The sequence below is a fragment of the Cinclus cinclus genome, chromosome 5, assembly GCF_963662255.1.
Source record: "Cinclus cinclus chromosome 5, bCinCin1.1, whole genome shotgun sequence".
Lineage (NCBI taxonomy): Eukaryota > Metazoa > Chordata > Aves > Passeriformes > Cinclidae > Cinclus > Cinclus cinclus.
Window position 1 is genome coordinate 50,904,778 of NC_085050.1, and position 23,108 is coordinate 50,927,885.

The following is a 23,108-nucleotide window of genomic DNA, read 5'->3' on the forward strand; positions in this document are numbered from 1 at the left end:
AAACAAATAGAAATGTTGCTAAGAAAGGCCAGAATAATAGGGTTTTATATACATATGTATAAAGCACGAGTGACACTGGAACAGTATCAGTCATTTACATAACTGTCTAGATTAATAAGGTCTTTGCACAATTACACAAACATTCTGCAAGTATTCAAAAAAAAAAAAGTTTCCATTAGATACATCTTGATTATTCATTTTTTCCCATGTAGACATGTACATCACACTTACTACTTTATATTACCTACCACAGGGCCAAATCAATTGCCCAAAAAGAGGGAGTGGAAGAATAAAATCAAGTCAACCTGACATTAAGAACACACTAATGTCTGTTACAGCAGAACATTTTCAACCACTGAATGACAAGAACAGTGGCTCTGAGTACTGTTGCTTTTCTTTAATTAATACACTGCCACACAAAGAACAGGACAGGACACAATGCAATACCTACTTTACCACAAGGTATTTTATTTGGGTACATCTTGACAGCATGGAAGTTGAGACAGACTCTATATGCTAACTACAGCTCTGTGGTAGAAATCATACAGTGAAGGCACTGCCAGAAAGGTAAATCAAGAAGATTTACTGCTACCATAGTCACATCCCTAGTTTCTAGCATTTAAACTCCTATTCTCAACTACAGTACCTCTTTCAATATTAAGAAGTACTCTTGTATGCATTTGGGTTATTATTTTTGTTTTCCATGGGAACTCAAAAGAGCTCACAAGTCCATCTTTTGCTGGGCATGCAAACCACTCAGACATACACATTCACCTCATCACTCAATTTTTTCTTCTAGTTGATGTTCCTGGACTCAATCAGCTATTTTGGTCACTTTCATGCTATGGAAAACTGCTAAATAATTTGGTAAACTCTGACAAGTTTTCTATTTCCAAAATATATTATTCTATAATTTCCATCTATTAATCACCTACTCTTAAAATTTATTTTTAAAAATTTCTTAGAATTATTTTAACAAAATGGGCTTCTGTAATGACTGCAACTTGTTACATAACTCATTAGAATACCAAAGCAATCAGTCTGGATTTATTCAAATTGTTGGTTATTGCAAAAATTTCTATGTCACTCCACCACACCAGTAACTGAAAATCTCACAGACTTTCCTCTCAAAGAGCCTTGCAAGGTGGAAGTTTCCTGCGTTCCTGTTACACATGTCAAAAAGCAAAAGCACAAAGAGAATTTTTAGTTCAGCGTCACTGAATGTCTGTCCTAGGGCAAGCCAAAAATTCATACAATTTTCTTTAAGGGCTTTGCTGTTTGTTGGTTGTGACATTTTGGGGTTTTTTAAGGTCAGTCCGTGACAATGAAAACTACAGTCAGGTTAATTTTACTCTCAATTCTCTCACAGAAGAAAAACTAAAATAACCTGTCCAGGAGTTCTGTCTATAAATAAGTTCACCTCTGTTTGCTCACTGTTTTTCTGTGAGAAGAAAGGCCTTCTTGAATCCTCACTTCAACTAAGCTGTACACCCTTGCACTGCCAAACCCCACCCTTCTCCCATACTTTACTTCCAAGAATTCCTTCTAACATTGTCTCTAAGCACTGACATTATAAAGTCACTTCCCATATTTTTTGTTTCCAATACAGGTGCTTTTCTGCACTGTTTTGGCTCTGCAGAGTCTATATTCCTTGTGGATTTATGCAGAGATTTTCAATTCAAAGACTTAACAGCCTACCTTGTTGCCCATTCTCACTTAAGTATTTTCACATTACTACTACCCATCCATTAAATGTGTTTATTAATCCCTTGGCATCTTACTGAGATAAAAGCAGACACAGATACACACAATAAAATGAAATGTGCAATACAAAACTAACCAAACCCAGTAAGACATTACACTATTTGCTCACAGTATTTTTTCCCAGCACTTTTTTCTAATTAGACTGTAAATCCTGTGCAAAGTGATGGAGTTTTATTCTATTGGCCATATTTACAGTAGCCACTGTTTGAAAGAGAGAACATGAAAAGCAATGATCAATATAGGATTTGCACAGTAACTTAAAAGACAAAGATAAATAATGTTGCCTAGCTTTGGTGTAAAAGACACCTACTTAAAAATTATAAATATTATGCAAGTGTAACTTTCACTAGCTGTGCTGTTTTTTACCACTTTCTCTTACCTTTCAACATACACTAAAGTTAAATTAGTTTCACTCAGCTGCCCTGTTAACAATGTAATAAAGAAAATCGCTACTTTAAAAACCTAGTGCTTCCCATAAAAATTAAAGACAATTAAATTAGTACATAAACATCCTCTTCCTTTTGGTTCCTGAAAAAGCTCCCATTCGTTGATTACTACATGGTAAAACAGAACTTTTGTTAAGAAGGCACATTAACACTTGAGAAATGCTTCGTATAATGCCATTTTAAAACGTGGCAAATATTTAACTTAGAGTAAATTATTACTTGTACTTTAAGGCACATAACTTAAGAGCCTAGAGTTGTATTTCTACCCAAGACGATGCATTTATTGGATGCGTTCAGGGCCACTCCTGCGCCCTCGAGGAAGCCCTGAGGGAAGCACAGAAGAGCTTCAGACCCGAGCTTCAGGCGGGTCTGCGAATAAAGTGCAAGCTGCGGACGGTGCTGGAGAGCCAGACGCGGGCGGGCCATGGAGGGGGGGTGGGAAACAGAGCCGGGCCATGGACGGGGAGGGGGGGTGGGGAACAGAGCCGGGCCATGGACGGGGAGGGGGGGTGGGGAACAGAGCCGGGCCATGGACGGGGAGGGGGGGTGGGGAACAGAGCCGGGCCATGGACGGGGAGGGGGGGTGGGGAACAGAGCCGGGCCATGGACGGGGAGGGGGGGTGGGGAACAGTGCCGGGCCATGGACGGGGAGGGGGGGTGGGAAACAGTGCCGGGCCATGGACGGGGTGGGGGGGAACAGAGCCGGGCCATGGACGGGGGGGGGGGGGGGGGGGGGAACAGAGCCGGGCCATGGACGGGGGGGGGGGGAAACAGAGCCGGGCCTCAGGTCGGGGGGCGGGAAACAAAGCCGGGCCTCCGGACGGCCACACACGCCTCAGGTGGGTGACTGCAGAGAGCGACTCCACCGAACCAGAACTCTCTCGCAGACCCACTCCCTAAAACCTCTGCTCCCAGCTGCTCTCGGTCCACAGGCAGCGCTGCCAAACCAACCCCAGGACTTTCCCACCGCCACCATCCCGTCATCCCGCCCTCTCTCCCGCTCCTTTGCCTTACCCCGGCCCGGCCGCTTCCGCCCCGGCTCCGCCCCTTCCTGCGCTTTCCCGGCCCGCGCACACCGCCCGGAACTGCCGCGCGTGGCCCGCGCTGCGCGGGGGGACTGCGGGGGTGGCGGACCTTCCTCCTCGTCTTCCTCGTCCTCCTCGTCCTCCTCGTCCTCCTCGTCCTCCTCGTCCTCCTCGTCCTCCTCGTCCTCCTCGTCCTCCTCGTCTCCCTCGTCCTCCTCGTCCTCCTCGTCCTCCTCGTCTCCCTCGTCTCCCTCGTCTCCGGTGAGACACCAGCGGGCGGTTCTGCGGGGCCTGGAAGAGGGGGCTTGGGAGGAGGAAGAGATAATCGGGAAGAGGAAATTTTGGATGGGAAGAGGGAAGGAAGAGAGCGATTGGGAGGACGAAGGAAGAGGGGAGTTGAGAGAGGACAGAAGGTCTTTGGCAGCAGGAAGAGGGAATTTTAGGGTTGGGAGGGGAAGAGGGTTTGGGAGGAGGGGAGAAAGAGGGATTTAGGAGGAGGCAAAGGGGGTTTAGGAGGGGGGAGGAAGAGGGAGATTGGGAGAGGGATCTGGGGAAGAGAAAGAGAATTTGAGAGAGGGGAGGAAGAAGAGGTTTGGGAGCGGGAAGAGGCGTTTAGACGAGAAAAGGCTTGGGAGAGGGCAGTAAGGGTAGGTTTGGGTGGGAGAAATAAGGTGTTGGGCAGGAGGGAGGGAGAGGGGAGCCCTCAGGCACACTTGGCCGCTCTCACCCTCGGGCCCGGGTGCGCTCTGGGTGTCCGGCGGTGCCGGCAGGGCCCGGAGCGAGCGGCGGCCGCGCTGTCCCTGCGGGACACGGTGGTGCCAAGGGACGGCTCCTCCTGGACACACGGGCACGCCCGGAGCCGCGGCCCTGAGGAAATCCGTGCGGGGAAATAATGGTTGTAGGAGGGTGGTATTTTATTGTTTTGAGCATTCTGTTGCGCTGCTTTCAGATGAGAGGCCTTTCCCTCGTTCGTAAAAAGAAATCCCAGGGAGAAATTTGCAGCAAGTCGGTTGCAGAGGGTCACATTGTGGATTGAGCGTAACTATTTCAGAAATTAGTTTTTAACTAAAGTTTGTTTCTTTCTCTGAGAAATTGCCAGGAGAATGATACGCAGGAATTTGTACACTTGATAAGTTTCAGTGTAGACACTGACTGAGGCAAAGGTGAAAACAGTAGTGGAGGTGTACTCAATGTACCAGTGGCTTAAGCCAATGAGCAGTGACATGTTGAAACATCTTCAGATCCATTTTCTGCAGAATATTGAAGGTCAGTGGTAGCAGGTCTTAGCAAATCTCAGTTGTGCAGGTACAATTATCACAAAATATACTGAGTTGAAAGGCACTCACAAGGATCATGCCATTTTTCAGGAAAATGATTCATGAGGAAAATATGTCACCACTGCTGTGTAGAACAAGTGTGTTAGTGACAGCAGACACAGATGAGGGTCAAATAGTTGATGTTGTCTTTGCCTCATACTCGGCCCGTAAGGTCTCCCAAGGCTTTTTTGCCACAATGCAGAGCTTAAGGAGAGGAGGAACTACAAGTTGTGGAAGAGGATTGATGCAGGATTGTTTCCCTGATGAGACTATGGGCCCAGGTAGACTGCATCTAAGGGTGCCAGTAGCTGACAGAGTTTTCATAAAGCTGCTTTCTGTCATCTTTGAAAGGCCATGAGACTGGGAGAGATCCCAAAGACTGGAGAAAGGCAAATCTTATGCTTGTCTTCATAAAGGGCAAGGACAAGCAAGAGAACTGCAGACTGGTCAGCCTCAGTCCTTCCTCCTGTGGATGGATCATGGAGGAAGCCGTTTGTGGCATAAGAAGGAACAGGTAGAAACTGGGAAGAGCCAGATCTACCAAGGATAAATCATGTCTGATGAATTGGCTTATCCTCTGTGACTAAATAGCAAGACCTGAAGATGGAGGGAGTGTTGGATACCATCTGCTGTGGGCTTTGGGGGATATAATGGAAGCTTTAATTTACCTGAGATTATTATTGGAAAGATAGAGCCAATCTTTGTACTCACATGCACAGTGGGAGAATGAGAGACAGTTAAAACCTCCAATTCAAAGCAAGGAAATGAGGACAGTGAAGCATTGTGACAGGTTGCCCAGAAGGATTTTTGCATTTCTGTCTTTGGGGATTTTCAGCATGCAGCTGGAAAAGTCCCGAGCAAGCTGATCTGAATTCAGTATTGACTGTACATTGAACAGGAGGTTGCACAGGGTGACCATGTGGGGTCCCTTCCACAGGGAATGATTCTGTGATTCTTAAAGAATTCACTGTTTCTGTGTAGAAAACAGCAAATATAGGGCACTAATGTAATCCTAAAAATACTGGATAAACTGGTTACAGTGATACTGATTGGAATACTAATTTAAAAGTACATTGTAAAATATGTTGTAGAATAGAATGTAAAATTAAGGATGCCAGTACTAGTAACTCCATGGCAGGAGATCTTATATGTGTCGCAAAAGATTCTTTGAAGAAGATGACAAGGAAATTAGAACTGATTAATACAATTGTTCTCATTAATACAGTTATCCAGACTACTGAAGTGCGTGAGTTCGGAAATGTCCCTTGTGGAAAGTAACTGAGAAATTATGCTGTCATAAATCAAGTGCTGATTAAGATACTGTAGCAAAAACTGAAAATAGAAATTAGTTTTTTCCTGCTTTTAAGATTTTCCTTTATCTACTTTCTTAAGACTCTTCAGATCTGAAAGTGGCCTGGAAGAGGCATTATTGGTAAATAAGCAAAACCTGCCACTGTCACTGTTAATAGATGTAGTCAGGAAGAGGGTAAATTCTGAGGAACAAAAGGATCCAAAGGGACAGGGAAAAGTGAATTGATTTCATGGTGGTAAGTGAAAAGCAGTGCAGTGAGTGTGTTGAAAGGAATTATAAGCTGTTGATGCACGTGACTGTGTTTTAAGGTAAATGCTACAGATCTTGAAGGTAGCTGAAAAGGATATGTGAGTGAAAGGCTTTTCAATCAGCAATGGCAGTAAAAATTAAAAATATTGATGGGTCTATAAAAGGATGGCATAATAGCAGAAGTCTATAACAGCATTGCAATATAAATAGAAGATGTGTACTTTCATGGTAAAACATCTTTAGTAGTACACCTGCCTCAGAAAATAATAGGAATAGAAGCTCAGAAACAGATGGTTAAAAATATGACCATATATAAAAATGTAATGGAAGTAGATCAATTTAGCTGTAAGTTATGATGAGTAAGTTAAGTTACATGGGCAGGCATGCAAAATAATATGTGACAAATTAATGAAAAAAAGAAGAGGGCTCCTACACCCTAATAATCTAATAAGTCTTAAATTGGAAGACCTCGTATTCTGTAGAGTGCACAGTTAAGGTTGATGGTAAGGTTGATTTGGCAGAAGACAGTAGTATACTCAAGAAATGAAAGAATCCAAAACTTGGATGTTTTAAGAATAACTCACTGATAAACTTCTATGTTTTCCCCATGGATTTAAACCACTTAGAATAGTCCACCTTGGGAGGTAACAGAGACATAAGTTGAGAAAGGTGCTTTTAGGGTTAGGCTGATGTGTGTATGCTGGGTTGCAAGAGTGTGTTCTAGCTTGGTGCAAAACCTGTTCTGCTCAGGGTTCAAGGCTTTTAACACAGCCCTCAGATCTCACAGTTGCATTAGCAACTAGTACAGAAAAGACAGTGTCATACTCACTCTTTGCTAAACAGCATTTGAATTATTTCCTGTACAAAGATTTGACTTCAAAAAGAAAGTCATTGAGGTCTATATTGCAGAATAGCCTATGTCATCATCATTGAAACACTCTGCTGTCCTTGTCTCAAGGCTATCACACTGCTGTATGCTGACTTGACTGTCAGAGGAATAGTTTGTGAATGAATGAATGAATGAATGAAATTGCATCTTAGGTTTATAAGTGTCAGACCACTGTTTGATACTTAAAAACGGTTTGATCTGCAAACAGCTGGGAAGGGCCACTACCAAAAGCAATAATTTGCCCTTTGGACCAGGACAGACGGTGTTAGTAGCTTGTTTTACAGCAGTGTTATTATGGTCCCACAAGGAGAGCAGAATGATCAATTTGCTTTTTTCAGATGAAGCTATTTTTAAGACAGTTACTGATATGTTCATCTTTCCATTGGATATACTTCCCTTCTCTAACTCATAATTTGAAAATATATGCCTAAACTGAGCATACTTGAATTGATCACTAAGCCCAGTTTCCTCTCTTCTCGTGAGAAATTTCTTGTGATATGTTAGTCATAACTGTAGTAGCTTGGGACATTATAATTGTCCTCAAGAACAGAGAAAGAATTTCTGCAATTTCATAGCAAATAAAAGAATAAATATGGAGAACCCTTCTGAAATTTGGGGTTTGACAGTTCCTTTCAATATATGTCTTTAAAGAGCTAGAGCTATAAACAAATCTGGGAAGTGTTACCTTCAGAGAGGTGAAAATTGAGTTATGTTTATGTTTGTTCTCTAAATACTGGAGAATGGCTGTGAATGACTGTTGAGGCTGCCTGTTTCTCATGTACATAAGTATATATTCCTGGTAGGACTTCTCTCTTCCTCAGAGAATAACTTAAAGGATATTTTTTTAAGAGGGAGTTCTACAAAATATCTGGAATTAGTGTTTCAATTCTGCCATTTTCCTTCAACAGAGGGTTTAGTAGAGTTCTGGTTTAAGAATATGTGGTACTGACACTTGGAAGGCATGTTCACAGAACAAAGCAAGGTGGGACATAATCTACCCACAAATCTCAAGAGTGGCCTGAACGTTTATCAGAGGTAGATGCATACAGAAGAGAGGGTATGAGAGAGCTTTCTGTGCTCTGTGCATTCACTTTCTGTAGTCATCAGAGAGAGACTGAATTGCCAAGACAGGGCTTGCACTGCAGTCTGTTCTTGATCAGTGATACAGCTGAGTAGCTGGTGTGTAGCACTTCCTGGCAGAAGTTCTGCGGCCACCAGAAAATGATTTGTCAAGTAACAAAGATTAAGGAAGAGAGAAGAGGTTTCTTAACTCTCTGCTGGGTCCACTGATAAAATCCCTATGAAGTTCTGTGTGTTGAACTCCTTGATGATCTCAGTCGAGGGATTCTCTGGTGTCTCGTGAAAACTCAGCATGAGATAAAGGTTCCTGGGGGCTTGTAGGTAAGTGTGGAGGGAGCAGCCTGCCAGTGCTGGTGTTTTGGTCAGAGAGGTAAAAGTTCACTGCCATGACTATGAAAAGGAATTCATCAGACAAAACCTTGGAAACTTCAGCTGTAAAAGCTGTCCAGACAGTCTTGTGATGAAAGAACTGATGAAAGGCTTTTCAAGAATGTCTTCTAGATTATCGTAGGTAGAAACCCAAATCCACTAACATCCTGATGTGTTTTAAATGAGATTTTAAGGGATTGTTAACAATAACATTTCTCATACATTTTTAGAAAAGATCGGGAAACCTCCCATGTTATTTCTTAATTTATTAATTGTCATTTACTGATTTAAGTTAGGTATCTATATTTGTAGGAACAATTTCTGGGGTAAGTGCTGTTCCTTAGAGATTTTAAGGAAATTAACACAAAGTGCTCCAGAGTGCAGGAATGTATTGCTATGAGGCAAAACCAGTTTTTTAAAGTAATTGTAGCCTTTTCCTCAGTTTATTCCATTTCCAGGGACACCATGGCATCTTGCAGTTCTGGATAATAATCTGATGATGATATTATTATTATTGTTGTTGTTGTTGTTATTGTTATTATTACTACTACTATTATTATTACTATTATTATCTGATAACTGTCACATGAGTATGTGGAAAAGTCACAGTCTGAGTTGTACATTTTTTCACTGCTTCAGCTAAGTTTAAAAATGGATTTTTCAGCTATTTTATATATATATATAGAATAGTACACTAGCTGTTTACATCTTATATGCTACAATGAGCTGTTCTTTTCAGAAGTTTCAAAAGTTAATTCTTCTACAAGTATGATTTTTCCTAGCTGCTCTTAAATGATCAATGACTTAGAAATCACAGTATATGCAAAAAGTGTTAAGGAGAAGGGTGGTAATTGCTTTTCTTTAAGTTAAAATTTATTTTGCATTCTTTTCAGTATTTCTATGTATGAAATATGACTAATATGAAATATTTTTTCACTTACATAAGTATGATGAGTTTCATTTCTGAATATCATATATGTCAAAGAATGAATTTGGCATTTCAGATGTCCAGTTGTATTCTAAGTTCTGCAGCAATGAAGTTCACAGTCATCTTCTAATGATAATTAATTCACATATAATCCTTGCTGTGGTTTAATATAATTTCATTTTGAAAAGAAAAGCAATCTTCTATTTGCCACATGCTGTTTGAATTATGCTCTGTGTGAATAAAGTTGTCATTGTTTTTCTTTTCTTTTAACTTCGTTGGGGAAGACACAGCTATGGCTGCTACAGTGAACTTGGAGCTGGATCCCATTTTTCTGAAAGCCCTGGGCTTTTTGCACTCGAAGAGTAAGGACTCTGCTGAGAAGTTGAAAGCACTTCTTGACGAGTCATTGGCCAGAGGAACTGACTCGAGCTATCGTCCCTCTCAGAAGGTACTAGTGTTAGGGAGCATGGCTCCTTTTTGTGTGCCTTAATAAAGCTCCTGCTATTCCCAGTTCCTCTTCTACAGCTGAAAAGTTATAAGAGAATCAGAAGTTGAGGAAAAAGAAAAAGTAATTATGGAGTGTTCATATTCATCATTCTTCTTTTCCATACAACATAATCCATTCAATTAATAGAAGCTAATGGGGAAAAAAATCTCTTTACCTTGTTGATGCACCAAGACTTAAAAGAGATATTCAGCTTTATATCAGACATGCTGTGTAAGGTGCACCCAAATTTATATATTTCTGCAGTTACATTTCAGAGCTAAAAGGTATTTAAGATCTAGGTTACCTTTGCCACAGGTAAATAAGAAACAAAATTAGATATTTACCAATAAAGCTGTATCTCTTTCCTTGAAATTCTGTTGATGAAATCATATGAGAAAAAATGGTTCAAAGCAGAAATGATTTGCAGGCTGAAACCACTGCTGTACAATGGACAAACATTGCTTTTCATCTATTGAAAATCACTGAACACCTGCTAGAGAGAATATTTGACTCTGAGATGAGCGTATGGAAATTCCCAGGTGGGGACATCCTCTTCCTGCTGTGTATCACCATATGGATAATGAGGTCTTGTTCTCCCCTAGGATGCCTGCAAGTCAGCCTGCTGTGTTCTAATGATGGTCTGTATGCTGATACATTAGCAATATTTCATTTCTACATGGTTCCAAATAACTAAAAGGTGCTACTACTGCTCAGCATACATCATGCTTTACTGTGTGGTCTAACTCCTTTCTCTTCATCTTATTAACTCCCTGAGACCTAACACAGGTCTCAAAACTCTCAGGTGCCCTTTATGTCAGAACTCAGAAGCAATGTGTGGTTTAAAGAGGAAGCAGGGAGCAGAATAACAGAGCAAAGAGGTTTGGGAAGCCAATTCTAATAACAGCTTGGCTGGCAGTCACCTACCCTCAGGTGAAACTGTGGCTCAGGCCAGAGGAAGAAATCTTTTGTTCTCCTCTTTCCAGTATATATCCAATATCAGCAGGACTGCAAAGGTCAGAAATGAAAAAAAAAGTACAGGAATTCCTTTCCTTGCATTTGCTGGCTGCAGGGTTAATTTGTGGTTGACCATGAAATCCAAGAAGAGAGTAGGGAGCACAGGATTACCACAGTCAAGTCAAGCAGCTTTGGAGGGCTGAAGTTCAGGCCTTAGGACCTGTATACAGCAGAGAATTGCTCCCATCTTACCAGATGGGAAGGGCTACCTTGCTCATGCTCATCAGTGTGACTGGTCACTCATTTACAGGCTCTCCTGATTATTATCCATTTGCTGACATTAAAGGGTCATTAATTAGAGCCATTGACTTCTGTTGATATCTAAATTTGTTAATCCGGTAGACAAATATGGACTGAAATTAAAGAGAGGTCAGTATTTCTCTCCCTGAAGGAATGAAGTATTGATGTCTGGTTACATCAGTTGTCAGCTTATGTTTTTAGCTCATATTGGATTTTGTCTTCAGAACTATCTGAAAACTCGTGTTCATTACCTCTTTTAATTTTAAAAGCAGAAATGTCTCCAATTAATGTTCCAAAGAGGATCTATCTTTGGAAAAAGAGCACCTTTTTTCTCAGAAAGGTGAGTGGTAAGGGAAGATTCTATTAATTCTCTGCAATTTAAACATTAATTTGTTGATGTTACATGAAAACATTTTAAGAAATGGGGGTTTTTTTAAGTGTATATTTAGATGATGAGTGTTATATGGTATATTGTTTGCCTACCCTGTTATCTCACTATTTGCAAATTAGGTAGGAACTCAATTGCAGAATTTGGCTTCAATTTTTGTTTCTGTTTCCAGGAAGTAGAGCAACCAAAAGTATCTGTCACCAAACCCATTAAGCAAGAGCCTAAAGCTTCATCCAGTTTGCCTTCTGGCAACAACAATGGCAAGCCCACTGCTTCAGAAAAGGTGAAAAAAGAAACAGAAAAGAGATCTGCAGATAAAGTAAGTTATTTTGGTTCTCTAGTGAAATAACTTGTTTAATAAACTTAAAGATGTTTTAGACAAAAGCTCCCCTTTTTCAACTCATGGTGTCCATGAGCTGTATTAGCCAGTCATGTTGCCATTCAGGCAATCTAATAAATGTCTCTTGTAATTATTCTGTGATTGTTTTCCCTGCTCGTTGTGAGGAGGTTGGACTTACAGGATGCCTTCCAAACCACTCTGTGTTTTAAATCCTAAGAGATTATCTCATAAGAGATTAGTAAAATGTAGCAAGTTGAAATGTGATATTCCCAAAGCTTTTTCCAGGATTTTGAGGTGAAGTACAAAAAGGGGACTTGAGCTTCTAGTTCATAAGTACTTTGAAGAAAATATGTAATTAACGAAAATACGTTGTGTGTATGCTGTGTAAAGTACACCTTCTTATACTGTTAATCTAACTGTTCATTTTAACTAATTTTAATAATCTGTTATCTTGTTGCATTTTCACATTCTCGGTGTGTGTGTTTAATAGATGAAAGGGGATCCTGCTGAAGGAGCTGATGCACCAAAAAAGCCCAGAGTAGAGAAGCAAGAGGCTCGTTCCTCTCCTATTACAGTTCAGACGAGCAAGGATTTATCCATGCCTGACTTATCTAGCTTTGAGGAAACCAGTGCTGATGACTTTGCCATGGAGATGGGATTAGCCTGTGTTGTTTGCAGGTAAGTCAGCATTGCTTCATTCCAGCTAGGTGTAGTTGCCTTTTTTTCCAATTGTGTACCACTGAGTTAATGCTTCTTGTAGTTTTTATTCCAGACATCGCTTAATCATTTCATAACCAAAATTGATATTTAAGGCTTCTTCATGAATTAGAATGGTTTGTTGAAAATGCAACCTTTAGAGAGTGAACCAGTTTTTCTTCTGCAGGAAAGGGCAAGTGAAAAATAAAACTAGATATGATGCAAAACCTATCATGACAAATGCAGTTTTCAGTTACTGGAAAACAAAATATTAATGGCTAGTGATAAGCATTTTTTAAAAAATCAGTTCTCATCTAAAAACATTTTAAGGTGCTATTAATATGAGATCCTGTATGTGTTGATTTTCTAATCATTTGACATTAGTTTACACATAGCCATGTTTTATCATCAAATATGTCTTGCAGTGAAGACAGGTTGTTCTTATGTTCCAGTAAGGGCTCTAAAACTGGACTTTATTAATGTGGTACATTTAGTGTTAACAGATGTATGAAATACTTTTGAATAACTACCCTAGGATCAAATAATTCACATCAGGATTTTGTTCCACAGATCATTTATATCCTTGTTAGTCCCCCACTGCTGCCAAACGGAACAGTTTGGCTCTCCCATTTGTATCTCCTTCCCTGGACTGTTGATGGGGCTGTATTGCCAGTACAGTTTGTGATCAGCTGAATCAGCCTCTGGATCAGCTCTCCACGTGGGTTTTCCAGTAGATTTGGGTTTCAGTCAGCTCAGTAGGAGTAAATGCTTATGCTGACACATGTGTGGGTGCAGGAGCGTAGAGCCAGGACAGAGAAGAGGGTCAGGCGTTTTGGGTGCAGTATGTTTTTTAGCTCAGCTTGAATCAGTTGGGAAATGGTGCCTTATAATTTTATTCTTTCATCGTTTCCATGATTGTTCCTGTTGTGAAGATAGGGAAGTATTCTCAGTGCACGGAGGATAAATTTCTGTAGTTACAGCTGATTATACTGGTGACCATTTGGAGCCTGATGGGAATTCGTGTTATTCCCATGTGTTAGCTCAAACATTTAGTTTCTTATTATAGACATTGAAAAAGGAAGAAGTATTTAAATATCTGAACTTTACCTTTTTTCCCCTGCAAATGCCGATTTTTGCTGTCTCTTGAAAGAGGCAAAGCCCCATTCAGTGGTATGTTAAAATACTACTAAAAATAGTAATGTATTACCTTATTTGGCAGGAGGAGGTAATGAAGTTTTGTTTAGACAGTCTTGACCTGCTGTGGATGATTAATTCTATGTCTTCCCTGGCAGAGAAAAACGTTTGCAGGCATAATGAGAAATGCCTGCAAAGTAAAGAAACTGAAGAAAGAAAATGCAACTCCTGTGCCCAGTGTAGCCAAGACTTTGAAAAGCACATGCCAGACACATGGTTCCATTAGCTGTTCCACAATCCGTGTTTATTTAACCTGGCTGCTGAAGGCTTTGCTTTACTGGTTCATGGTCACCAACTTGAGTGTTCTTGCAAAAAGATGTATCTACCCTGGATAACTAAAATATCTCTGATGCCAGGCAGATGGAGAAGCACTGCTGGGGAAGGAGCAGCTCATTAGAGAGAGACTGGCAACAGTCATCCCAGTGCTCTGGATTGTTTTCATTTTTTTATGGAACCTGCTGAAGCTGATGTCACATGGTTGTCTGTCTCCAGCTCAGGCTGGACTGTATGCTTTTCTGAGGACTTGCTCTTTAAAGTTCTGAATTTTGCACGTTGGTCAGGCAGTAGTCCTCTATTTATTGCTTACTTTCAAAATGCACACCCTTTTTGGGATAATATCTTGAGCCAAAATAATAACATCCCTGTATGGTTTTAGAATTACATATTGTAATAACTCAATTATTCAAATAGTTGCGAATGAAAACATGTAAAATTGCAGAGTAGCTGGAGTTCATAGCAAAAGAGTTTATATTGCTTAAGAAGACAAGCTAGCAAGAACCCAGCTGTGGGTTCACAAATGCAAAGAAAGTGCTTTTGAATATTAACTATTCCTTTTTATAGATGTAAAAACTAAAGCAGAGTCATGAAATATTTCTTCAAGATTTGTCAAATGTATTTTCATAGTGATTAGGAGTAATTAATGTTGATGCCTGTGGTGTCTTTCTTCTTGTTCTTTTATATCAAGTTAGTTGTTCTTTTTTACTAAGTTAGGCGTAAGGAGGGAGTGAGTATTAAAATAACTTCATCCTCTCCAGTACCTGCAGGCCTTGGAAAAACCAGATAACTCACCAGTTTTGGAGGCTCCTCACTGGTTACTAAGTTGTATAAAGAGGAAATACTACATGCAGTTTGTACATGATAGCAAAGTTTTCCTCCCAAAAAACATATTTTTGAAAGACCGGTTTGGAAATAACAACCTATTTTTCTATAAATGCCTGTTTGTTTAGTCAGTTTTTGAAGGGAAAAAATAGTTAGGTTTGTTTCTTAGTTACCTCATGATTTAAAAGTAAGTGGTTTAACTTGTTTCTGAGCATGAAGAGTTCATGGGTTTTTAATCAGTCAGGGATTGTTTTTTTTAATTGTAAAATAGTGTGAGACTCCCTCCTTGAGAGTATTTGTTCTAATCCAGTTCATTTAGGAATAAAAAACCAAACAAAATGTCTTAAATATCCTGAATGTAAAATAATGAACCCTAGAATTTCAGAAAGGTTTCCCCTTCTGTTTTTAAGTAGCCTGTTTAGAAGAGAAATCTTAGAAAATGTTCCAGTACTTATATGGACAATACCTTCAGACTTTGTTTTTCTGTTAAATAAAGAAATAAGGGATTACCTTTCCCCATGTATCTACAAATAGAGTTTCCATGGTTACCTGGGTACCTGCTCCTCGGGGATATGAGCAAAAGCAGCTTAGCAATTAAATGGCTTGATTTGTCATCTGAAAGAAGGAATCATTAGGAAAATGGTATTTGGGTAATACACAGGCAGACTCCCAGCCATGTATATATCACTAATGTGGCATTTATACAGCGTGATTACTTTCAGCAAGGCCCATGCAAAATGAAGCCCTCATCTCCAGCTTGCATGTTTGCTTCAAGGCAGGACTGCACAATTAATCCTTTCTATTCCATCTCTGTGTGATTCTGGTATTATCTTGAATTCCATGTGTCTGTTTATGTGGTAGGGACCAAAGGGATGGCTAATAAAACATCTTCAAAGTAGCATAGAGCTTGGGTGATGATACTTTTAAATCCTGCAGCAGAAAGCACTCCTACTTGCTTGTCATTGAGAAATTATTTGTTCTTGAACTGTATTGCTCTGCATCTGACAGCAAAATTACCCAAATGCAGACTGTCCCTCATATGCTGTTATAATGAAGACGTCATAATTAGCATACTGTGATGTACCCATAAAATGCCCAGGTGAATCAATGTAGGCAAGACATAGATTTCTAATCTAAATATCAAACAGGGAAATCAAGACTGTCATATACACATGTTTAATAGAATAGAAGTTTTCCAATTTCTTGAAAGAAATTACCTTTAAAAATATACCAAATTTATAAAATGTTAGTTGGGAAAAAGTGATACAGGAAGAAAAGGAATACATTTGATTTGCCACAGGTAGAAAATATATGTGAAAGGAAAAATATTTTTATTTTTTATCTTAAGCCTTGCAAAATTTTCAACAATTGGGTAATCCTCTAAATGCTTTCTCCCATAATCTGTTCTTAACTATTTGCTCTGCAGGCAAATGACAGTTACTTTTGTGAATCAGCTAGTGGAGTGTCAGGAGTGCCATAATCTCTACCACCAGGATTGCCATAAACCTCAGGTGACAGACAAGGAAGTGAATGATCCTCGACTTGTCTGGTATTGTGCCCGCTGTACCAGGCAGATGAAGAGAATGGTAGGAGTCAGTTTTTTGTCTCATGTGAGCACTATTTGAATACAGCAGGCTATTTCTACTGTGTGAGAATATTTCCTGGGTTAGACAAGTCTTAGGAAACATGTTGGAGAACCATTTTTCTCAGCAGTGCTTCCCTTGCTGTAGCTGTGGTTTTTAATGAAGCATCTCAGAGTATTCTGTAATGCACTTCTTAAACAAAGATTTGTAAAAATCAGAAGGTGAATGAAGAAGAGTAAAATAGGATTGTTTTCTGCTTGGCAAGCAGAAGTTAAATCCCTTGGTTTTTATTTCAGGTGATACTCAGCTTTTAGTAATAGCCCTGCACTTTAAGTTTTCTTCTCAGCTTTGGATATGAATGGTTCTTTTCCTGTAGGACAAGACTTCAAATTTCAGTCTGATATGTCGAATGTTCTCAGGGTCAAAAATAAGCTGAGGATAGCACATTCCAATTTTTTTTTTAAAAAAAAAATACTTAAAAAAAAGGCCTTTATTTCGATTTATCTGCATGACTGAACAGTATCCTACCAGAATCCCACTCATCTCATTAAGAGAAAGAAACATAAGACAGCACCTTTGGTTGCATGCAACATTAGTGACTTTGGTTCTGAGGTTTTAAAATCATACCCAGAATACAGAAAAATACAACAGAAAATGTGTTTTGAAACTGTTCTGCAATAACTTAGCAAGTGTTACATGTTGAAATGGCTCCACTAAGATCCTGGCATAGAATGTGCCAGCATTGACTGAAATACATGATTGCTCTGATGATCATCAGGCCTTTGAACTCAGAGGAGTGTTTGCTTGAGGTCAGTTCCTTGCACAGGGTAGCAAATTTAGCCAATGGGCAGTTGTCTTCAATATAACCTTTCCTTTTTTTGTTTTGGCATGAATTCTGCTATTTTGCCTGCCACTTCTTAGCAGGCTCTTGCAGCCTACGTTCCAGTAGTGCTGGACTATGTCCTTGTCTTCTGCAAGTTCACCTGTCTTTGCCTTATTCCTGTAAAGGCCCAGTGCTTTCCTGCTCTCCAAGCATCAACGCTGCCACTCTTTCCACTCTGAAATAGCAAGTTCTGTTCAGGATGCTTTTTGGCTGGACCCTCTCTCCAGTACCATACCCAACACATCTCCATATCCCCTATTGCCTCATTTCTCAGGGACCATTAAACCTGAAATTGTAAAGGCTAGGTTGAAATCTTAAAAGGCTCATGCTTTTTGTTAACTGTCAAAACAGTCCATGTTATGCGGCCCATAACTAATTCAGGGTGCTTTTTTCCTACCACTTACACAGGCTCAGAAGACACAAAAACCACCTCAAAAACCAGCTCCTGCAGTGGTTTCAGTTGCACCAGCTTTGAAGGATCCATTGGTCAAGAAACCAGAAATCAAGTTAAAACCTGAGACCCCACCAGCTTTTCTGGCATTCAAGAGAACAGAAATCAAGGTAAAGTCATTTAAATTTACCAGAGGAAGGGTTTGTTTCACTGCACAGATAATAGGGTTTTTTTCAATTAGACCAATCTTTTCACATAAGAACTGTAACTGAAAATAGTCTTCTACACCAGGCTGACTGAGTAGTACCACAGCAGATTGGGTTTGCATGAACACTGAAAGAATGGGGGAAAAAGCCTCACTTCTCATGTGGATGCCCCATCCCTGGAAGTGTTCAAAACCAGGCTGGGTGGGGCTCTGAGCAGCCTGGTCTAGTGGAAGGTGTCCCTGCGTATGGCAGGGGTGTTGGAACTACATGATCTTTAAAGTTCTTTCCACAACCTGAACCATTCTATGAATTGTATAAAATACATTTTTTGCTCTCTCTAGTCAAGTAACTTACGTGTATTTTGACACTTGGAAGGTTTTTTCTCATGGCAACAGTGGCCTTGACAGTGCTGGGTTTGACTCTTGAATTTGATGATCTTGAAGGTCTTTTCTAGCCTAGATGGTTCTGTGATTTCATTGTAGGGAAAGTGTTGCTGACTCTGCAAGATGTAATTTAGGAGCTTCTTAAATATAATCTGATCTAGGGGGTGGCATCCCTCCCCTTGGCAGGAGGATTGGAACAAGAGGCTCTTTAAGGTCCCTTCCTGCCCAAACCATTCTGTGATGCTCTTCTGTGATTCTGTGTTGCCTCATGTTTCTGTTTCTCCAAGTTAAAATATTGTCAAAAGTTGATCAAAGGTGGTAAACAAGAAGCAGTGTAATACATAATAGAGTAGTCTAATAGAGCATGACCCTTTCCTAGGAAAACACAGCTTTAACTCAAAATCAAAGCAATTATTCATGTGCTCAAAGTTACGTTTGCCATTGCTCTGCCTGGATGCAAACCATCATGAATACTACGATGGATATTGCTCTAGCACTTATACATGTGAATTACATTCTTCACCTCAGCAGTTATTTATGTGCCTAAACAGGTTTTAAGACCTGGGGATTATAGGGTTTAAGGTGTGGTAACTCAGTGCGGACAGCACAGTGCTTTGCAGGCAAAGGGAACCCATGTTTGCAGAAACTTTGTCTTTTGAAGTATCTGAATGGGAAAAGGCTATAGGATAGTACTTTTTTTTTTTTTTAAATTCTGTCTGTGGTACAACATGCTAAGAACCAAAAAGAAAGGAAACAGTTTAGATCCTGCTACTTTGACAATAAGACTGTAATAAATGCAATACTTAATTGCTCAGTATCTGATTTTTGTCTGAGCATCTGCCAGCCTTTTAAAAAGTGACACCTGGTAACAACAGTAAACTAATAAAAAAGAAAGCAAGCCTGCCCCTTTTATATAGGTCACAAATTTGGGCTTTTATTGTTTATGGAGGGATTACAGTGCTGTGTGGGAGTCTGGTAGGTGTACAGAAGAAAGGGGAGAAAAGGTATTATTTTTTCTGTGTGCCTGGGAGATGAAAAGTTGGCTGCACCTGGCATCCTTTCCTGTTCTTGTTAGTACTTTTCAACTCTGGTGACCACCGATTAAATACTGTCCACTGGGTGTTCCTGGGAAAAGAACTGAAACAGAGACTCAGTGTATTCCTGCTGCAATGTGTTACACAAATAGATGCTGCTATAATAAGAATGCTTATTTATTTTAGACCTCAGCAGCAGTTTCGGGGAACTCTGCCAGTACAAGCGTTTCCTCTTCAGCAACGAGTGGCCTTACAGGATGGGCTGCTTTTGCAGCCAAAACCTCCTCTGCCAACCCATCAGCTGCCAAACTGGGATCGACAGCACAGAGTGCCAGCGGGAAACCTGCAGCTTCTTCAAATAACCAGAAACCCGTGGGTTTGTCAGGGCTGGCAACTTCAAAAACAGGACTGGGGGCCAAAATAGCTTCTGCCAACAACAGCACAAACCCCGTTCAGCTGAAGCCGCCCCCTCCGCTGACCCTGGGGAAGACGACGCTGAGCCGCTCGGTGAGCAGCGACAACGTGAGCAAGGCCGGGCTGCCCAGCCCCAGCAGCGCCGGCCCCAGCTCCGGCAGCAGCAGCGGCACCGCTGGCGGGAACGGCAGCGGCGGCTCCACGGGCAGCGGCGCCGGGAAAGCCACGCCTGACACCGGCAGCCAGCCAGCGTCCCTGAAAGGCCCGACCTCACAGGAGTCCCAGCTCAACGCCATGAAAAGGCTACAGATGGTCAAGAAGAAGGCTGCTCAAAAGAAGCTCAAGAAGTAGTCTGGCTGCTCGCTGATGTCAGTTGTGTTCTGCGAGACAGCGGCATCAGTGTTTTTCCTAAAGAAAATCCTCCAGGTACTGGACTGAAAGAGGTTAAATCAGGGAAGCCCAAACCCTGTGTCATGCATAAGGTCAGACTTTAATAATTCCGGTATTCATTCTGCCTTTGCAAAACAGTGAATTGAATATGTTAAATGAATTCATTGTTACATGTTCCTGGTTCTGTAACTCAAAGCACTGAAACTTGAAATTGTAAAACTTGGGTATTTTTTAATGTTAAACCTTCCATATTTGTGTAGATACTTAATAAATTGAACTTGCTGAAACCATCATTCTTAAATGTTAATAATAAAATAATTATTAATCTGGGAAGTTGTTGCCAGTTTTCTTTTGCCCCATATTCCACTACTTAGAATGCTTCAGATGTTCAAAGCTGTCTATTGTGCAGAGCTTATTACCTCAAATTATAAAGCTTGTTAGGGGAAAAATACTTTGATTTCAAAATTTAACTGTTCAACAACAGTGTATTTAAATTGAGATTTTTGGTTTGGCAGTTGGCTAAATTGGCCTACTTTGGTTTTATACAGTGAGAAACTTCAACTAAAAAGAACAGAAGAGAGTCAAAACTGTCTTCAAGTTTTCTTTAAAGGTAGAGAACTCTACTGTATTTGAGAAATATCAGGTACTCCAACTCTCCAGTCTTACTCCTGAGCTGTTCTTCACAGTTTGTGCTCCCTCTCTTCATCCCAGCTACTCCAGGTTTTGTTCATCTTAGAATTGGCTCAAGGTGGGCGCTGGAAAATGACCTTGAATCTGGCTGTCCGTGACCAGCACGTGGCAATTTCCCTCCATTCCTTCTGTGAAGAGGGGAGCATCTCTAAACATGAAAACATCTTGGACTGTATTGGGTTTGCATGGCCAGTTTTATTTTCTGCTTATCATACTTTGATTTGATGGGTAATAAGTCACATAAATCTTCCCAAAGCTGGGTCTTGCCCATGATGGTAATTGGTGAGTGATCTCTCACTCACCTTATCTTGACCTATGACCTTTCCACCTTATTTAGCTGAGGAAGGGAGTGACAGAGCAACTGGGATGGGCACCTGATGTCTGTCCATGGTCAATCCACCACACAGACAGGCATAGGTAGGCGTAAGCTACTGTTTTGCTTTGCCATCCTGTGTTTTAAGTGTGTGTAATGCTTGATATGTGGCAGCTGTTTCCCATTCCTCATTTCCTTTCTCTACAATTAAGATTTAGGCTAAAGTTCCCTGAACAGCCAAAGGAATAGTTTCATTTACTCAGGATTGCCTCAGCTGCCTGGAAAATTTGCATTTTTTTCAGCTATTATTTCCTGTGGAGGAAAAAAATAGAAATGTTTTATCTTTGTAGTGCCTGCAGCTTCCACGGCTGTGTAAAAATAACAGCATGAGGAGGAGGAATCCAGAACTTTTACTGCTTTTTGATCAGACCATCCTTCCTTTCCAGCATAGAGGGTTTTTAATGGTAGCATAGGAAAGGACACTGAAGCAGTTTCCATTTGTAAACAGAAGGCATATTTTCTTCCTAAGTGTTAATCAGAAGACTTGCCTACGCTAAAAAGTAGTGTGAAGATAGGTTCTTTAAATGGCCAAGTGCTCCTATGTGAAGTGTTCATTCCAGTAGTAAAACCTACTCCCAGAGGAGTGTTCAAGGTGCTAGCTGCCTCTATCTTGCCTCTGAACATACAAAAAACTTTGCTTGTGAGAGTGCAGGAGCTTACATCTCAACTGTGCTGATTAGTTTAGGTACCATCAATGGGGTGAACACAGGCAAAAAAATAATGATCCTTATTTATAAACTGTGGTAGCTAGTGCCATTTAGAATACTCCTCGGACCTGATTCAAGTGTGCCCTGATCTCTTTGCATCTATAACTCTGGCCTGGATTGAATTTAGGGTCCCTCCATTCAGTATGAAATAAGTGAGGCCGTGCCTTTTTTCCCTCTAATAAGGCCAAGTCTGGCTGCACTCATCGATAGCACTGCATTAGTAGAATCTGCAATACAGGTGCTGTTTGCATCAGCAAAAGACTTTCTTCCACTGTAACTTTCCCAGCTTCCTAAATGTCTTCCTAAAAAGTCTTCTTCTGTTGGTATAAAAATGTCAGTTAGGATTGTGAATCTTTGAAGTATTATATCAGAAAGGATTTATAGCACAGACCAAGTGTTTAGCTTGAATATGTTAGATAGGCACTACTGAAAAATCAAGAAGATTGAAGGGAACAGTTGCTTTCTGCTTTGATGTTATAGTTAGGATGGAATTAACAACTGTATTTTCAGGAAAGGAGTCTGTTCTACAGACTTGCTTGACTGAAGTCGTGTGTCAGGTTGAGGAATGTAGTGTAGGGCAGGAAGAAGGAATGCCCATCTGAAATTTGAGAAGTGTGCCTGCTATTTAGTAAAAATAACTGGAAAATAGTCCTGTTACTTTTCTATCCCCAAACCATATTGCTCTGTGCTTCACTTTAACAATAGCTACCTGACTTTTCTTAAATGTTTTGGAAATTGGTGTGGTAGTATTTACTTCCACTTAAATATGGTATTTTTTTCATAAATGCTCAACTTCTGATACTCCCAGTAATGTGAAATGATAGGTTACTCTGGTTCCATGAGTGCTCATTTTGGCTGGACTAGGGAATGCTGGTGATAGCTGAGTCTAAAAAGAAAGGTCTAACACAAGGCTCTGTGATTTACAAACTTTTATATACTGCAGCTCATAGTGGTTACAATCTCAGGAGCAGCTGGAAAAGAACAGAGTGATGCTGACATATGGAACCTTGAAGTTTTTAAACTTGCTTAGTGTTTTTGATAGTGCTTGGAAAGTTCAAATGTATTAATCAATAAACGAGGATGCATCCTAGAAATGCAGCATTTTATCTGTGGCAACTATTTCCTCTGCTAACTTTTCAGGCAGAGCTTAGATAGGATATAAAGCTCTTTGCTTCTGGAAAACACCATGTTTAAAAAATAAATAAGAAGAAACATCTTT

General features: G+C 40.4%; 1 protein-coding gene across 2 annotated transcripts; it reads left to right on the plus strand.

Moving 5' to 3' along the window:
* The first annotated feature begins 3,472 nt into the window (after positions 1 to 3,472).
* INTS12 (integrator complex subunit 12) lies at positions 3,473 to 20,405 on the plus strand. Of its 2 annotated transcripts, XM_062493805.1 has the most exons (7): positions 3,473 to 3,496; positions 9,663 to 9,826; positions 11,680 to 11,826; positions 12,338 to 12,525; positions 16,262 to 16,421; positions 17,710 to 17,862; positions 19,502 to 20,405. In XM_062493805.1, the coding sequence occupies exons 2-7, from the start codon at positions 9,671 to 9,673 to the stop codon at positions 20,078 to 20,080; spliced, it is 1,383 nt and encodes a 460-aa protein (XP_062349789.1). In that variant the 5' UTR covers positions 3,473 to 3,496; positions 9,663 to 9,670; the 3' UTR covers positions 20,081 to 20,405. The 2 variants fall into 2 exon arrangements, with proteins under 2 accessions (XP_062349789.1, XP_062349790.1); XM_062493806.1 differs by lacking the exons at positions 3,473 to 3,496; positions 9,663 to 9,826 and adding an exon at positions 11,329 to 11,459.
* The last annotated feature ends 2,703 nt before the right edge of the window (positions 20,406 to 23,108 follow it).